We start from the raw sequence: 17,079 nt of genomic DNA, 5'->3' as shown, positions 1-17,079 counted from the left end.
TTTTTTTTTTTTTTTTTTTTTTTTGTTCAAATAATTTTGTTACCTTGTTATGTGAAGTGTATCAAAGGATTTGTGTAATTATTTTATGCCGTTACTTCTTGCTTGTGAAAGAATGCTTAGATTGTCCTGAAAAGAACAATACCTTCTTTTTTTTACGCTAAAATGAAGTATAGATAGAATATCTATAGTAGTTTCTGAGTTTTCTGAAATATTAGTATTAGTGGAACCTAGGAGAATAAATTAGAATGAGAACTGTAAAATATTTAGTATATAAGTGTAACGGTACACGTTCTAACTTCTAACACATACCATTGGAGTCTTTCCAACAAAGCTCATAGGATGAGGTGGAGCTTGAAAGTGAATGAGTTACCTTTGCTCTGTGAGACAGAAAACAGATCAAGTTAGTTAATAAAAAAAATTAGATTTAAGTTTTATACGCATGAAAACTTACTTTCTTATTAGTTCCATCTTTCTTATTTTGACTGGACAGATCTAACATTAAATTATTCATTTATGCAGGATTTTAACTTGGATGCACCATGCGACTGAGTAAGGTTGTTACTCTCTGATATAAGAAAATGAAGGGCCATTGATTTCTTGAAATGCTCTCTTATCGTGTTAAAAGATAAGATCAGTCTTTGAACACAAATAAAAAAAAAAAAAAAATCAGTGTTGATGTGCTAATTTTTCGTATTGAAAAACTTATTTATAGAGATCATAAGTCTCTTGGGGTTAGGTGGATAGAAGATTTGAGAATAGGTTTTTGACACGCTAGATTTTAAAATTTGAGAATATCTTTTTTTTTTCTTTTCAATTTGTGGTTATTATGGAATTAATATTTTATATGCAATTAATTTAGAATCTAAATTGGAATATGCTTTATAGTTTTCTAAATAAGTTTCCAAAAATATAGGGCTAGTTAAAACTTAAAAGTTCGGAAATTAGTATCCAATGTATATGGAATAGTAAAATCACTTCGGGAATTAGTATCCCATATTTATGATTTGAATATATGCAAAATCTCAGAATTATTAGTTAATAGTAATATACCCAAAAATTTAGGATTCGTAGTTAATTTTGTTAATTTCCTAGATTATAGGCACCATAAATATTCGATCAACCATGAAAATTTTGGAATAGATTTTATCTATGTAATTTTCATTTAATATTTTTGATTTAATCGAATAAATATATAACCGAATAACCCATATTTAGTTTTTGGATAGGTGTCCGAGTGTTTTTAAATTACCCGACCCAATAACTTATAATGTCATATTTAACCTTTATGCATTGTTTTCTGGTTGTTAGCGTCGGGGGTATTTTCGTCCAAATGAGAAGTTGTACTTCTCTTTTACTAATATAGGGATGACATTATGTCACGTTAGCAATCTATGCTTACACACTAGATTTTAATCCGCAATGTACTGCGGACAGATAAATTTTATTATAATTTATATTTATATTGTATCTATTTATTAATTATTAAATATTTTGTAAATAGAGAAATAATTAAATTTCCTGGTTGTTGTGCGGATAAATATTTATATTATTTTTTTAATCCGCAGTACACTTTATGACTATTTGTTTGGTATATTTATTTTGTTTTGTTTAGTGTTTGAGATTCTATTTTGATTTTTAGTTATTATAACAAAAAATAAAAGATCTAAATATATAATAAGTAATTTATATGCTGTGATTAAGTCACATTTTTCCTGATGATTTAATAATTTTACACAATCTTAGTTAAATTAATTTGATTTTATGTCAAATAGTTTAATATTAGTAGTGTTGATAAATAATTTAAATGAGGATTTAACCTGTATTAACACAAATATAATAATATTTTATTAATTTCAACATATTATTTTTATAAATCATCTACTATATAATCACATCATATAGTATTTTAAATTTTTTAGTTTTACATATTCGTAATAATTAAAAATTTTATTTAAGTTTATATATGTTAATTATAATATTTAATTAAATGTTAATCGAAATTTTTCTTACGTTAATAATCAAATCTCATAGGTTTTAAAAACAAATGAGAATCAAATTATTGTTTTCTTTGTTTACGAATGATTCAAATATATAATATCTTTAAAATGCAACAGAATGTGTAATTAAATATATAATAGTTTCCATTTACATATTGATTATTGTTATTTATTTAGTTAGAATGAAATGTAAAATATTTAGGAAACAAAATTTATAATAATATTAGTTTTAAATTTTTTTTAGGAGTTAATATTGTAAATAAAATAAATTAAATAACCAAAACTTCAAAAGATAATAATATAGATACTGTATAATGTAATATGGACTTGAAAATCCGATTAAACACAAGCCAATTTGTTTTAGTTTCTGGTTGATATCCGCCGACTCGATTATAATAGGAAAAAAAACTCGTATAAGAAGTGGCTTTGTGGGGACGAGTTGACTCGTTCGTTTTGTTCTTTGTTCAGAAAGACTCTCAGATAGCTTCGACCTCGCTCTCCGATCATCTTCTTCGTTTCTCTCATCTCTTTGTAGATTTTTACTTCATAATAATCGGTAAAGCTTCCTCTTCTCTGGGATTTTCCCTCTATTTTTCTTGACGAGTTCCGATATTTTAGTTTTTGATTCTTCGTCTTGATCAATTGAATTGTGTAAATTTGGGTTTATCGCTAGCTTCTCATGGATTCGTTGAATGTAGTCTTATCCTGATTTATTATGACTCGTTAGCTGTGTTCTTTGCGGATTTATTGTAGATTAGGGTTCCCTGGACTCGTTTCTTCCTAGGTCTTCGATTTTTTTTCATTCTCTTGTGATAGCCTTTTTGTGTATACGGCGTTTTGTATGATTTGTGCAAATGTTTTTTTTAAAGAAAAGTGTACAATTTCTTACATGTTGTATAAATGTTTTGGTGTTTTTCGTTTTAAGAATTTGCTTTGTTTTGTGCAGATGGAGACTCAAGTTCCACTTATCTCGGAGGCCATTGCCCTTACTGAGAAGAAAGTCGCCATGGCTTTAGGTATTGTTATGTTTATGATACAATCTCCCCATAGCTTCTATTATGTTTCCCTCGTGTTGTTTGATTGCTTATTAAGATGTCTTTATTATCTTGTCTTAGATGATATCATCAAGTTGTCAAAGAGAAAAAACAATGTGAATAGGGGGAAGAAATCAAGGAGGGAAAAGGTAATAATACTCTTCATATAGGTGGTCTCTTGGATTATACATGCCTCTTGTTTTTATGAGACTGTAATGTCATATGACTGGTCGTTGGTATATAATTTCGTTTTTTTTGCTGTGCAGAAGAAAACCCAAAACTTCAATGGTGCTGCGAGAAATGATACATCTAAGGTGTCGAAATATGTGAAGTCACTTTCTTCCGTTAGACAGGTGAACTTTTTAGCCTTCTCCTCTGTTGATCTGTTGTCCTGGTTTCTTTGTCTATCATTCGGATATTGGTTTTCCATTTTTTGGGATTTTCCTTCTGAATATTATCTCATATTTTTCAGGGTGCTGTTGCCAAGAGAAGGTCCAATTTCAAAGGAAATCAGTGTCCTTCAACAACAAACCTGGCTCGTAAAGCCGCTGCTGCTACTCCACTCGATGTCCGTGATAGAGCTTCTCATGGTGGAAGGATGATTAGTGCAAATCAGTCAAGGTCTTGAATGCTGGATAATTCCCTGACCTGTGTCTTATTCTGGAGTCCTTATAGTATCTTCGATTGTTTCTGATCCAAGAGGCTTCTATCTAAGCATCTGGTCACTAGATGGTCGTCAGTTTAATGACTGCATAATTATAGAGATTTATTTAGTTGAGTTTATGATGGTTCTTGGGGGAGTCAGTTCACCATTTTGGATTGGGGATTTGAGCTACGGTGTTTGTCTCAAGAGTTGGTTGGCCTTTGATATGACCTTGGGTGGTTAGGGTGTGGTTAGGTCGAGCATAAAGTTTGCTTTTGCTTGAAGTTGGTGTTTTTACTGTCAGATCAACAAGTCTAGCAATATGCTACCGTGCTTGGCCTTTGATATAACCTCATTGGATTCATGAAACTCCTTTGCATTCATATCAGCTGCCTAGGTGTTATGTTTGATCTTCTTGCTGCATCCTGAAGATTATAGCCTAGCTTTCTGAGGCTGTGACACTGTATTGGTAGAAACCTGTTACTGGGAAAAATATGAAGTCAGACTTCCGGATCTTCATCAGTATATACTAGCTGTTACTTGGTTGCACATCGGGTCGTCTCTTGAGCTCTCTTCTCATAGTCTTTTATAAGTTGCTTTGACGGGACAAAGGTCATTTCTTGGTGGGTTGACCTGGAAAAGAGCTGCAGTTTTTCTGTGTAGTTACTGCGGGTTTGGAGTTTTGTCAGTGTCTGGGCGCCTCTAGGACTGGGAAGTGAAGTGTTGCATGCTTATAATAAAATGGCTATTTGCCATCTTTTTGTTACGTGGATAGTTGGATTTCGCCTTAGATCATTGATCCTTCTATGTATGAAGAGATCCAGCTTTTATTGTTAACAACTCGATAACAGATCATTTCATCTGTTGGTGCCAGTTACCGTCTTCACTTCAAGTTTCTGATGTTCTTAAAGGTTGTCTCTGTATGTCTTTTCGGTTCCTTAGCCATTCCTTTTTGAATTTTGTGCAGGCGTATTGCTCCACCAGTTCAAAATAGATCTGTACAGCCTAGAGTCAACGGAAAGGTAACTTATTCATGATTATCTGTTAGATTGCATTAGACTAGCTTAGTAGATTCTTACAGTCTCTTCCTCAGAACATTATTCTTGTTGTTCATATGTTTATGCGAGGGACCCGAATATGTGCATATTATAGCCTTCTGCATCCGTAGCTATATCTGCCTGTCGATGGTAGGGAGTATGTTAAAGGTTTATGGATTGATTGAATGTGATAGGAGCTTGATCTGATAAATATGCATGGTGTGTAAAACTGTGAATAATGAGCATGATTATTGTGACTCGTATATCCAAGAGCATTGTACTGAATGTTTGGAGGGCTAATAACAATAATTTTCTTATCTGCAGAGCTATGAGGTAGATCAGAAAGTAGAAAACAGAGAATGGAAGAGGAAGACACTGGACTCTCGCTTTGCAAGCATGAAAGAGCAGAGAAAGATGATTAACAAGTATGGCGCTACAGTTCAACTTCCAAGGTTGCCACCATGGGCTAGAGTCGGACGATTTTCCCTCTGAGAAAACCACAAAGATTTTATGGATCGTTCCAGTTTAGATTGTGGCTTTTGGGTTTTAGAGCTTTAGATTCCTGTTATGCAGTAAGCAATGTAATTCTTTTGTGAATCTATGACTTGTTAGGATCTGACAATTCCATATAAGAAAATAAGAAGTGAAATCTTGGGTTTTCATTCCTTACTTGCATTTCTGTTAATCACATGTTTTACCCCCTACGTGAGTGAGTACTTCTCCTCGTAAAAACTTGAATTGAAGGTTCCCTTCCCAGTTTCATTCGCGTGTGCATTTCTGTGTGACGCACATCAATGTTCTTCTACCCGACGTGAGTTAGTGTTGCAGGGAGAAACTTCTCACCTTACAACTTGTGTTCTAATTAATTCGTAACGTGCTAATCATCAAGTTGGGGGTGTAGCTCATATGGTAGAGCGCTCGCTTCGCATGCGAGAGGCACGGGGTTCGATTCCCCGCACTTCCATTTTTTTTGGGAATTCTGCATTTCCGTTACTTAGTATTTATATGCCTCAGTTAGTCAGTTGATTCAGGCGAAAGAAATTGGGAGCTTTTTCTCTCGTAGTCTCGTTCCTTTTGCCATATGACTGGACTAGTTTCCACTTTTCTTTCTTTCGAAGATGTAATTTGTTTACTAAAGGAAAACAATAAATTATTATTAAAGTATGTATGCCTATTTAGACGACAAAAAAAGAGAGTAAAATAAAGGGAAGTAAATATGGCCTATTCCAAAAACTGAACCAAATAATATCTCTTATGATTTGATTGTGTCAAATTTAAACTGTTAATCACACATTTAAAGTCTGGTCCCGGGCCCTAAGTAGCAAGTACCATCGAGAAGCGGCTAAAGACTTTCGACCTAACTCCATTAACTGATTTTATCATCAAGGGATCATATAATGGCCCAAAGACTCCAAACTGACTCTTTTGTGTGTTTAGTGTGACCTAATCAATTTTGATAACTCTTTAACCTCATGTTTCTAATCGTTTTCATAGTACCGACATAAATTTATGCATATGTTGTTTGAGTGTGGGGACTACTTCAAACATAATAAAACATTAAAGAAATTTGGCAATCATCTAGTATCTATATAAATGGTAGTTCTTTTTTCCTGTGATTCCACGTTATTAAATCTATGCTTTACTTCAGATTAATAAAAAAAAAATGGACGTAAACCGCTGTATTCGATGAATTAACATTGAAGCTTTTTTAACTCGCAAAGTGGTAGTCCTCGTGTTTTGACTTTTTAGCCTTACTCTAACTCTTAAGTTTAGTACGTCACTTAAGTTCACAAGAGGAGCTGCAGAAGTGAACCACACAAAGCAAAAAACTTGTTCGTTGCTTGGCGCTTTAACCATTCAGCCCTAAAGCCAGTTAAAATTATAATTTAGCTCTGTCTCTATTGAATTCGTAGAATATTTTCACGAGAAGTGTAAGGAAACTATAAAACTGAAAAAAAAAAAAAGGAAACAAAAGGTGATCCAAAATAAAGAAAGATATCATACTTTTCATGGCCGACTCAAGAAGTCACGGAAAGTCCTTGGAGAAATTTGATATAAACGCCACCACCAATCTTATATCAATATATTATCTCCCTTACATAATATATTATATTTCCTAGAATTGTTTCAAAATATATTTTTTTAAAAAAGATTGTATGGTTCGAAGGAAACGTACACAAACACAATCCTCGAATGCTATATAGCACAGTCAAAATATTCTCAAATCTCGTGACCCCCGAGCTTTGTGGGAAAATATGTTCCACTTATTCGTTTGTTAAGTTCTTAAATGAAACCAATAAATATTAAAAAAAAAAAAAAAAAGTGCAACTATATCCTATTAATAAATACACATTTCCAAAAAATAAAAACGTCAAAGGGTAAAAAAGACAATTCATAAAAATCCGGTAATATTCGCCCCCAAACCAAATCATGCCACGTAAGAAAAAATTTCTTCTTCCTCCTCTCTCTTTCTCTCTAGAAGAAACGTAGAAATCAGAAAGTGAATTAGTATATTACAGTCAAACCCAGAAACCGCTTCTCTCCTATAAATTAAAACCCCTTTGTTTTCTTATTTTCTTCGTTCGATCCCAAAACGCTCTTCCTAAAGTTCTGAATTATCTAACTTCTGCGAGTATATTCATTTTGTTCCGTTAACGATGGCGAAGAACATTTTGGTAACCGGCGGCGCTGGCTATATCGGAAGTCATACGGTGCTACAACTTCTCGACGGTGGTTACTCCGCCGTCGTTGTTGACAATTACGACAATTCCTCCTCTGCTTCTCTCCAGCGCGTCAAAAAACTCGCCGGCGAAAACGGAAACCGCCTCTCCTTTGACCAGGTTCTGTTTTCCTTCTTCCCCCAAATGATAATTTTTGGTTTAGGAAACGCGTGGTTATCGAATTATGTTTCACCGGTTTGGTTATATACCGGAATTGGAATTACCGGTTTATGTTATATGAAGTTTTTGATTCAACGACGAACACGATTTTTGTTTTTTTTAAGGCGTAGCAATGATGATGATGGTGTTTGGTTCCAGGGTTCTTGTTAATTTTTATTTCTGTACAGCATGTGGGCTAATTTACTTTGTGTGTGTACACTTATATAATTCCAGAATAAAGTATTGAATTGATGCTGCCATGTGAAATGGATAATTTAAAATACTATTATCCTTAAGTGCTTACTAATATTTATAATATAATTTGACATGGTTGATCTGTCTGGAATTTGGGATATGTTCTCTGGGGAAGGTGAATCATAATTTTAACATTTGCTGAAAATCAGAATCTTTTGGGTCAATTTTAGTTTTTTTTTTTTAACATTCGGTTTTTGTCTACCTGCAGGTGGATCTCAGAGACAGGTCTGCGCTTGAGAAGATTTTCTCAGAAACAAAGTAAATAAAAGAAAAAAACTTTTCCTTTTGATGACTAATAAAATGATTAGACTGTTGTAATAATTGGGGAGAATAGAAGTTTGATGGAAACGTGGGAATTATGATTGTTGGTATAGGTTTGATGCAGTGATACACTTTGCTGGACTTAAAGCAGTAGGTGAGAGTGTGGAGAAGCCTTTGCTCTATTATAATAACAATCTTGTTGGCACTATTACTCTTTTGGAGGTTATGTCTCAATACGGCTGCAAAAACGTATATTCTTTCTTCCTCTCTGTTTTTTGCTTATTGCCTGCCACCACATGCAATGCATTCCCCCTTTTTTGAGTTTTTTTGTCTTGTTTGATCTCATGATTGGCTTTTACTACTCTGTTTTTTCCAGCTTGTGTTTTCGTCATCTGCTACTGTCTATGGCTGGCCTAAAGAGGTTCCTTGCACTGAGGAGTCTCCTATTTCTGCCACTAACCCATATGGCCGTACAAAGGTAGTAATTTTTAGCCTGTGTATTTTACCATTACCCATATAGTAATGACTATAGTAGTAATCAGGAAATGAATCTGACTGAGATAGTCTTTGCTTGTTTGCTATGTAAGCTTTTTATCGAAGAAATTTGCCGGGATGTACATGGTTCTGACCCTGAATGGAAGATCATATTGCTTAGATACTTCAACCCTGTTGGTGCACATCCTAGTGGTTACATTGGTGAAGATCCTCTTGGAGTTCCCAACAATCTCATGCCTTATGTTCAACAAGTTGCAGTTGGCCGGAGACCTCACCTCACTGTGTTTGGAACCGACTACAATACTAAGGACGGTACAGGGGTATGTATATATCTTATGATGTTTTTCCATAGACAAGAAACCATTTGACAAATCAACATTACAATCTCATGTATTGTGTTTGAATGTGGAGAATTATGATTTTATCTCACACATATTTTTATCCATCTGTCTTTCAGGTTAGAGATTACATTCATGTCATGGACTTAGCTGACGGACATATAGCCGCTCTGCGTAAGCTAGATGATCTCAAAATCAGTAAGGATTATCTTTAAAACTCTAGTTCTGTTTCTCCTCTCATCATGATTTGTCATTGGAACTAAGCTTAATTCTTGGAAATGGTCAGGTTGTGAGGTATACAATCTTGGAACGGGTAATGGAACATCTGTTTTAGAAATGGTCGCTGCCTTTGAAAAGGCATCGGGAAAGGTAAACATTGATTGGTTTGTTTGTTTATTACCACATTTCACTAATCAAATGAGCTGTTCTTTGGCCTTTATTACCCTAGTTTTCGATCATTGATTTCAACTTTTTTGATTGTTTCGTATTAGAAAATCCCGTTGGTGATGGCTGGACGTCGTCCTGGAGACGCTGAAGTTGTTTACGCCTCAACGGAAAAGGCAGAACGTGAACTCAATTGGAAGTAAGCTCATTTCATTTTGTCAACATAATATAGAAGAGTTAGAACGTAGAAGAAATGACAATTTAGCATGTAAATAATAGGAATGACCATCATTAAAATTATTGCATCAATCTCTCAGTTAAAATTTTTACCATAGAGATGGGTTGAAAATTAGAAACAGTCACAGCATTATAGTATAATGATTTTGTATTTACGCAGTTTGTTTGTTTGGTATGGTATGAATGAATGCAGGGCCAAGTATGGGATAGAGGAGATGTGTAGGGATCTATGGAATTGGGCAAGCAATAACCCTTACGGCTACAATTCCTCCTCCAATGGCTCCTCCTCATAATTCTCCTTTTTTCTTTTCATGTTGCATTTTTTTCTTAGTTATTCTTATAAACACATGAAAAGGAGAGGCTGACAAGTACCTAAACTTTAGAAGAAAGTGGGAAAGATTCGTTTACCATTAATTTATAATAGAAGCTCTTGATATTTTATTAAACTTTGCAACCGTTGAAACATTGTTACATTATATATACACTAAATAACGCAGACTAAAAATTACAAAATTTCAATTAAGAATAATTAAAATGTTAGTAGTAATATAGATTTTATCTTGTAATCAGTCAAAAGACTAAAAGAGGTAGAAAAAGTTATAAAAAAAACGCAATAAACACAACTTCATAAACGCGACCTGCCGATCGTACAGCTATCTAGGTATAGTATGGATGTCTTCCCTCCCACAGATTTGTTCTTAATTATGTTTATAACCGTGGGTCCATTAATAAAATTCATAAACCAAATAGTAAGAAACTTATATAATTGTATATTTTCCTATATAAAATAAATAAGATTATAATACAATTTATAAACTAGTGAATATGTTTTTAAGTTGATATTAGATTTTGAGTTTTGAATTTTGATAATTAAAATATTTTTGTGAGATAATGTATGCATTTAATCTAACTATAATACTCAATACGTTTCACAAATAGAATTCTAAAATTATTTGTATGTTTCAAAATAAGTATCATTTTAGATTTGGTATATATAAGTTGGTATAAATTTTCTAGTTTAACCTCAAATCCATAAAAGAGTATCAAGATCAATTTAAATTTTAAGGATATAACAAAATTTTTAATATTTTTTCTTAATTTATGTGAAAATTATAAAAAATGAGAGATATGCCTTAGATCTAGTATGCGTTAAGCCTGAGAAAGATGGCTCTAATTTTTATTCTCCTCACAAAATTAGAATAAAAAATTCTTCATAAAACTTGTTGTTTGGATTCCCTTTTATACTATTTAAGAAAATCTATTTTTTCTTTTTGTGCATTTAAGAATAAACTTTTTTTTTGTACTACAAATCTAGTGATACATAATATATATAGTTATTGAAAATACTTAAATAAAAGGAGAAAAAAACAAGTTGACAAAATCTAAGTAATACTTATGCAAATATAAGAAACAAAAAGCATAACTGTATAATTATAGCTTCAACTTTTTAGCTTTTCTATAATGGATCGAGCACACTTATATTGATATTGTTCTAAATTAAGGTACGCAAGAAAGTTTATAAGTTGAAATTATATTTGAATGATAACTATAGTGGTTCACAGTTAAAACAACTCGATGCTTTCAAGGTTTAAAATAACAATAAATCTAGAAAAAAATAATAATATAGTCTGAGATAATCAACAGATGGGCTGAGCAGAATAAAGCTGGTAGGAATAACCGGATTCTTTTCCTACGGAAGATCGATCACCTGTCGATTTTCATATTGTCATAATCGGTTGAAGAAAGTGTATATGTATTATATAATACGATTTACAATATTCTATAAACTCACCATATGATCAAACACATAGTCTCTGTCTCGCCGCAATAATCATCTGTGTCCATGGGTAATACACAGCGTACACGACTACTTGGACTAGTCCAAGTAATGTGCATATCCCAAAGGAAATCTGCAAAACAAAAAAAAATATCAAAGTTTCAATCGACTCATGTTTTCCTTTTTCAGAATCCGATATATATGTAAATCACATATTGGAATTAAAAAAACTTACAAACATAATAGGATCCAGGGATAGAAACGAGATGACGCTCCAAACTATAGCGTATGCGAACATCGCAAACGCTACCAAGAAAGACATGTGCTCGACGCTCTTGGTCTTCAGAACCCTCAGCTGCATTTTATCATCATTTACCTTACTAATGTAAAAACAATTGTTTTTGAGATATATATAATATATATATATATATATATATATATTAAACTTAGAACTTCACTTACCATAACAAATATGGGAGCGACATACATAATGATGTTGTATACGCAACAAACATCACCAATCACCAACCGCTGAACTTCTCTAGAATCTACTAGCGTAAAGATGAAGGTTGCAAATGCAACCACAAGCACGACTTCAGCTATCAGAATTGCAATGATCAGTCATCCGTGTCTAGGCTGATTGCAATACCTTATATGTACAAGTAGATACATCGCCATAATGGTCACTCCTATTGCATTAGTAACGAGGGTAGGAGTGCCAAAAGAATGCACTACGGGTAATCCATAAACAACACATACCATACATCTCCCAAAGATAGCTATGTATAGTATGGATGTTCTCTCCTCCACGGATTGGTTCCTAACTATGTGTATAACCGTCGGCCTATTAATAAAATTCATAAACCAAATTAGTAAGATATTAATATAATTACATATTTTCTTATTTAAAACTTTGCTCAAAAATAAGATAATGTATAATACAATTTCTTAACTCTTGAATAAGTTTTTTAATTGATATTAGATTTAGAGTTTTGATGATTTCAATATTTTGCTGGAATAATGTATGCATTTTATATAATTATAATACTTCATTTTCTTCACAACTAGTGTCATTTTAGGATTATTTGTATATTTCAAAATAAATGTCGTTTTAGATTTTCAATGTATAGTTTGGCATAAATTTTCTAATTTAATCTCTATTCCAAAAAAGATATCAAAAATCAATTTAACTTTTAATGGTATAAGAATTTTTTTAATATATTTTATTAATTTATATGAAAAATGTCAAAAATCTTTTCTTATATTTACTAGTTACTACGATGTTACTTACTTCCCCCTCAAATGGTGGGTTCTTTAAACTTTGATTTATACAATATATAGTCAGATATAGATATACGTTGGCCTCAAACTCATGTTATAGTTATATTTACGATAGCTTCACAATAATGTCTATTTGAATATTTAAGACAGGGAATTGAACCGTTGTGCCAAAGGAGGGAGCAAGATGCCTTTACCAGCTACCACCTCAAAACTATATTTTTATTACTACTATTCACAAAAACCAAAACTTACATTATTATTAAGTATTAACAGAAAGAAATAAAAACATTTCACTTTTTAAAACTTTTCACTAAAGCCCACTTTTCCTTATAAAACCTTTTAAATTGCTCTTTACACATTGGGTCTAAGCCTAATTAGCCCAAATTCTAGGGGTTATTTTTCCAGCTAGCCAAATTCTATACTTACTTTGGCATCAAAATAAGATTTTTGATAGAGAAAGTCAACCGTAACTTCTCTTTGTTTTTGACAGTCATCTTTACATATTGGCTCAAGCCTTAAATTTTGTATTTACCTTCATGATAAGACTTTTAAAACTCATTACCAGGTCACTTTTATATTATTATCTTAACAAAAGACCACTTCATTTTTAGAATACTCTAGTTATACTTAGGAGTTTATAAAATGAAATATCAAAATCTAATTTTTCACTAGTATATAAATTTCCTATTAAAACTATGAAACGAAAGAGCAATTTCAAAGTCTTATCACGAAGGTTACGTGGTGGTCTTTTATTAGAACCAAAAAAAAAAAATACTTACGTGGGTGCCAAAAAGATACAGCCAGCAATAATGTTCCCTGAAAAAAAATTCAACGTTCGAAAATTAATTTTTTATAAAAGAGTTTTCGTATATATAAAAAGAAGTAAATCTGTAAATGCATGGGTACCTATAATCACCAATGCGAGCCGAACCTCGTAGACGTCCATAGGGAAACCCGGTGACCCCTGTATAAACCAAAAACACAAAAACAAGAAAAACCATTAAATTGTAAAAAGTAGGGCCCCAAAGGTTTTTGAAAACTTTACAACAAAAAAAATATTTTCAAATAGGCCCCCAAAAATATTTAGCTTTACGAAAAAGTCTCAAATATCTAGATTTTATAATAACCCCAAAACATTTTTTTGTTGCTTTGGCCCCCAAATTTTCAGGGCAAGTAAATTGATAAATCATGGACTACGGTTTTGACTTTTTGTTTTTTTTTTGAAAAAGGGTTTTCTATTTAAAACATAAAAAGAAAAAGAAAATACAACAGCCAGCTTGGCTTTACCGCTTTACTGTTTGTTTGCCATTAAGGCCATAAATAAAAGAGGGCCCAGCCCAGTAAAAAAAACAAGAGCAATAATAATAGATCAAACGATTGAACGAGAAGATGACTTTTGACTATGAGAATGAGATTATGAGATTATGAGATAGTATCGTTTCCGGAGGAAACATGTAAAAGTGATTAACGGAGTCGATTAGTGAGAGATGAGATCAAGTACCGCCAAATAAAGCTGCTGAAGTGTAGATGCGCGATGAGTCGTTTCCTCTCCTTAGGACCAGTTAGGGTTTGAAGGTGGTTTAGGGTGTCTTCCCAAGAACAAAGCGGATGGAGATTGCAACTTGCTGCAACATAGGACCAGATATGGACCAGGGAAATTGGCAATCAAAAGAACAGAGATGGTCACGACTTTCTGGAAGAGAGCCACAAAGAAGGCAATTTGGATCTGTACTACGGTTTTTGTTTTAGTTCTGTTTGTTCCCAAATCTCTCAGAGAATATTCTTCTTCTTCTGAAGAGAGAATTGTCGCCGTTAATGTTTTTCATAAAATAAAAAACCCTAATAGAGAACGACTGTTTGAATAGAATTACATAAGTTGCATATGTGAAAACAAAACATGTGTACGTCTGCTTTTATTCTAAAAATGCACACATATGTTTGCATGCGTATAGCTAAAAGAGGAAATAAGTTTCAATATAGCTGTCAATATCATTAAATGTTCATACGTAATACTAATACATTTAGGGTGATTTAGTGAAATGTTATCCAAATTATGTAATATTACGAGAATGCACAAAAAAGATTTTATTACTAGAATATTTCGGGTATTTTCAAAATATTCAGCGTATCTTTATTTTATGTTACCGGAAAGACGTTATTATAAAAATGTCATTGTCACGTCAGAAATCGCTGACGTGTAACCATAACTCAGCCGTAACGCGTTATAGAGGAATGTTGCGGCTGAGTTATATGTATGTTGCCGCTGAGTTATGGAAAAAAACTTTTGAGTAAGAACGGACGGCTGATTTATAGCATAACTCAACCAAGGGTTCTGGCTGACTTATTAAAATCTGGTTGAGATATGCTCTAACTCAGCCGTCCTTACGGCTGAGTTTTCACCCGATGGTTGAGTTGTCAAAATTTTGGCTGAGTTATCACTACGACACGGCTGAATTACCATTTTCCGACTGGTTGAGTATGAAAAACGGCTGACTTATGAGCAAATGTTACGGTTGAGTTATCGTACAACTCAACCGTGATAGGCTGACTTATCGTACAACTCAGTCGTGATAGGCTGACTTATCATACAACTCAACCATTTGACGGTTGACTTAGTAGCAAAAAATCAATTACTAGAATGTTATCCAGTTACGGCTGACTTATTAAACGATACGGCTGAGTTACATATTTTCAGTTGATGAAGCGGCTGAATTTGGCAGCAATTTTTTTGCTTTTTAATTACTGTAATATTTTTCATATTGTGGCTGAGTTTTATATAGGCTGAGTTATTAATTGTTTGATGGCTGACTTGCCACGTCGGACGCAACATCCATGTCAACATTCCATGTCATTTTTTTTTTCTCCGGAAATACGAAACGTCGTTCGACTCTTGTTCTTCAACTGGTAAATAAGTGAACTATTTACCTTCTTCTTCACCTTGTTCTTATACTTCTTCTTCACTTTTCTTCTTCAACTTGTTCTTTCTACTTCTTCTTCACATTGTTCTTCACCTTGTTCTTCTACTTCTTCTTCACCTTGTTCTTCATTTTCTTTCATGGATCCAGTTCTAGTTCTAGTTGTTTCCGGTAATTGGGTAAAGACACAAAGATATGTATTTAACACGATGATATTTGTGCAGATAGATGGAGGCACAACACACGATCAGCTACGTCTCTGTGTAGAGTTTTCGGCGAAAGAGTCTACAGAAACTATTGGAGCTAGAGGAAGTATGATTCAGCCAAGCAGTGACTCGAAAATAGAATCTGCATACGAAGTGTACGGTGGGGGATTTGAAGGCACTTGTTTTGATTATGGTAAGATCGTTGACAAAGAAAACCAAGAAGAAGAAGAAGCTGTCGAAGTAGCCTCTGACGGTGAAGAAGACGATGAATTTTCAACCCGATTTAATGTTTTCGACGACTCCGATATATCAGCCATTAAGGATTTATAAATCACTATAACTCAGCCGTCATATGAATCGACGAGACCTTTCGTTTTCCTGTAAATATTATAACTCAGCCGTCAAGTCATATATATCATTCATTTACTTTCAAATTGTTTCTTGTGATAACTCAGCCATAAAACACTATAACTCAGCCGTAACATAAATCGATGAGACCTTTCGTTTTCCTGTAAATATTATAACTCAGCCGTCAAGTCATATATATCATTCATTTACTTTCAAATTGTTTCTTGTGATAACTCATCCATAACTCACTATAACTCAGCCGTCACATGATCTTTCGTTTTCCCGTAAATATTATAACTCAACCGTAAATTCATATATATCATCCATTTACTTTCATATTGTTTTATGAATTTATTATGTGTGTGGATTTGAGCAGGCATAGAATTAGTGATTTTTCGCGCTTCCCTAACAACACTTTTTGTGACATCGAGAGACGTTTTAATACTTATTAGGAATCTGACAGAACGAAAGACCCATGAAAGAAAGAAGAATACGTTTTCATATTATTGAAAAGACCATAAACGATAACTCAGCCATAACTTTACCATAACTCACGAAACCCTCAAATTAGAATGACTAAATAACCGACCAAACCTAACCGAACCAGAAACTATTTTTTCATTATTTTTGGTTAATTACGGTTATATTCGGCTTGCTATCGGTTATATTAAGTTAATCGATCTAATTTGGATAACATTTGGATTATTTATGGTTATATATTCATCTAACCGACCCATAACCGGAAATAACCGAAAAGTAATTTCAAAAATTTTTAAATTTTCAAATGGTTATGATATTAGTATATCCAAATTACCACCTTAAACCAAGCACAATATAACCAAAACCAAACTATTATGTTAAAACCCATAATGTTGGAAATATGAACTCTACACCTCAAACCCTAACCATAACCCTTAAATGTCATGTTTTGAATGTTTTACACATTTTGATCAGACTGTGTAAAAATCAATCTTTGTCTATAAAAATTAATT

At 33.0% G+C, this 17,079-nt stretch overlaps 2 protein-coding genes, 3 long non-coding RNA genes and 1 other non-coding gene across 7 annotated transcripts in view; 4 read left to right on the top strand and 2 right to left on the bottom strand.

Annotated features, from left to right (window-relative positions):
* LOC104717897 overlaps positions 1 to 549 on the top strand; it is a 1,513-nt gene extending 964 nt beyond the window's left edge. The window contains exon 3 of the long non-coding RNA XR_756314.1: positions 520 to 549. This is a non-coding gene — a long non-coding RNA (uncharacterized LOC104717897). The remainder of the gene's footprint in view (positions 1 to 519) is intronic.
* Positions 21 to 539, bottom strand: LOC104717896. 2 transcript variants are annotated; one of them, XR_756313.1, is made up of 3 exons: positions 452 to 539; positions 310 to 377; positions 21 to 126 (listed from the first exon to the last, which is right to left on the bottom strand). It is a non-coding gene; the product is annotated as an uncharacterized LOC104717896 (long non-coding RNA). The 2 variants fall into 2 exon arrangements; XR_756312.1 differs by lacking the exon at positions 21 to 126 and having other exon boundaries at positions 182 to 377.
* Positions 2,400 to 5,380, top strand: LOC104717895. The gene is made up of 7 exons (XM_010435539.2): positions 2,400 to 2,553; positions 2,944 to 3,013; positions 3,113 to 3,180; positions 3,298 to 3,384; positions 3,504 to 3,652; positions 4,642 to 4,696; positions 5,036 to 5,380. The coding sequence occupies exons 2-7, from the start codon at positions 2,944 to 2,946 to the stop codon at positions 5,201 to 5,203; spliced, it is 597 nt and encodes a 198-aa protein (XP_010433841.1). The 5' UTR covers positions 2,400 to 2,553; the 3' UTR covers positions 5,204 to 5,380.
* On the top strand, positions 5,603 to 5,675 carry TRNAA-CGC. The gene has a single exon. It is a non-coding gene; the product is annotated as a tRNA-Ala (tRNA).
* LOC104717894 (UDP-glucose 4-epimerase 2-like) lies at positions 7,208 to 10,006 on the top strand. Its single transcript, XM_010435538.2, has 9 exons — positions 7,208 to 7,551; positions 8,054 to 8,103; positions 8,220 to 8,355; positions 8,483 to 8,584; positions 8,694 to 8,921; positions 9,059 to 9,137; positions 9,226 to 9,308; positions 9,431 to 9,522; positions 9,754 to 10,006. Exons 1-9 carry the CDS (start codon positions 7,369 to 7,371, stop codon positions 9,851 to 9,853), a joined length of 1,053 nt encoding a protein of 350 aa, XP_010433840.1. The 5' UTR covers positions 7,208 to 7,368; the 3' UTR covers positions 9,854 to 10,006.
* Positions 11,121 to 11,724, bottom strand: LOC104717893. The gene is made up of 3 exons (XR_756311.1): positions 11,573 to 11,724; positions 11,353 to 11,470; positions 11,121 to 11,268 (listed from the first exon to the last, which is right to left on the bottom strand). It is a non-coding gene; the product is annotated as an uncharacterized LOC104717893 (long non-coding RNA).

This window comes from Camelina sativa, chromosome 10 (genome assembly GCF_000633955.1).
Source record: "Camelina sativa cultivar DH55 chromosome 10, Cs, whole genome shotgun sequence".
NCBI classification, from domain to species: domain Eukaryota; kingdom Viridiplantae; phylum Streptophyta; class Magnoliopsida; order Brassicales; family Brassicaceae; genus Camelina; species Camelina sativa.
This window is presented reverse-complemented; position numbering and strand designations above follow the sequence as displayed.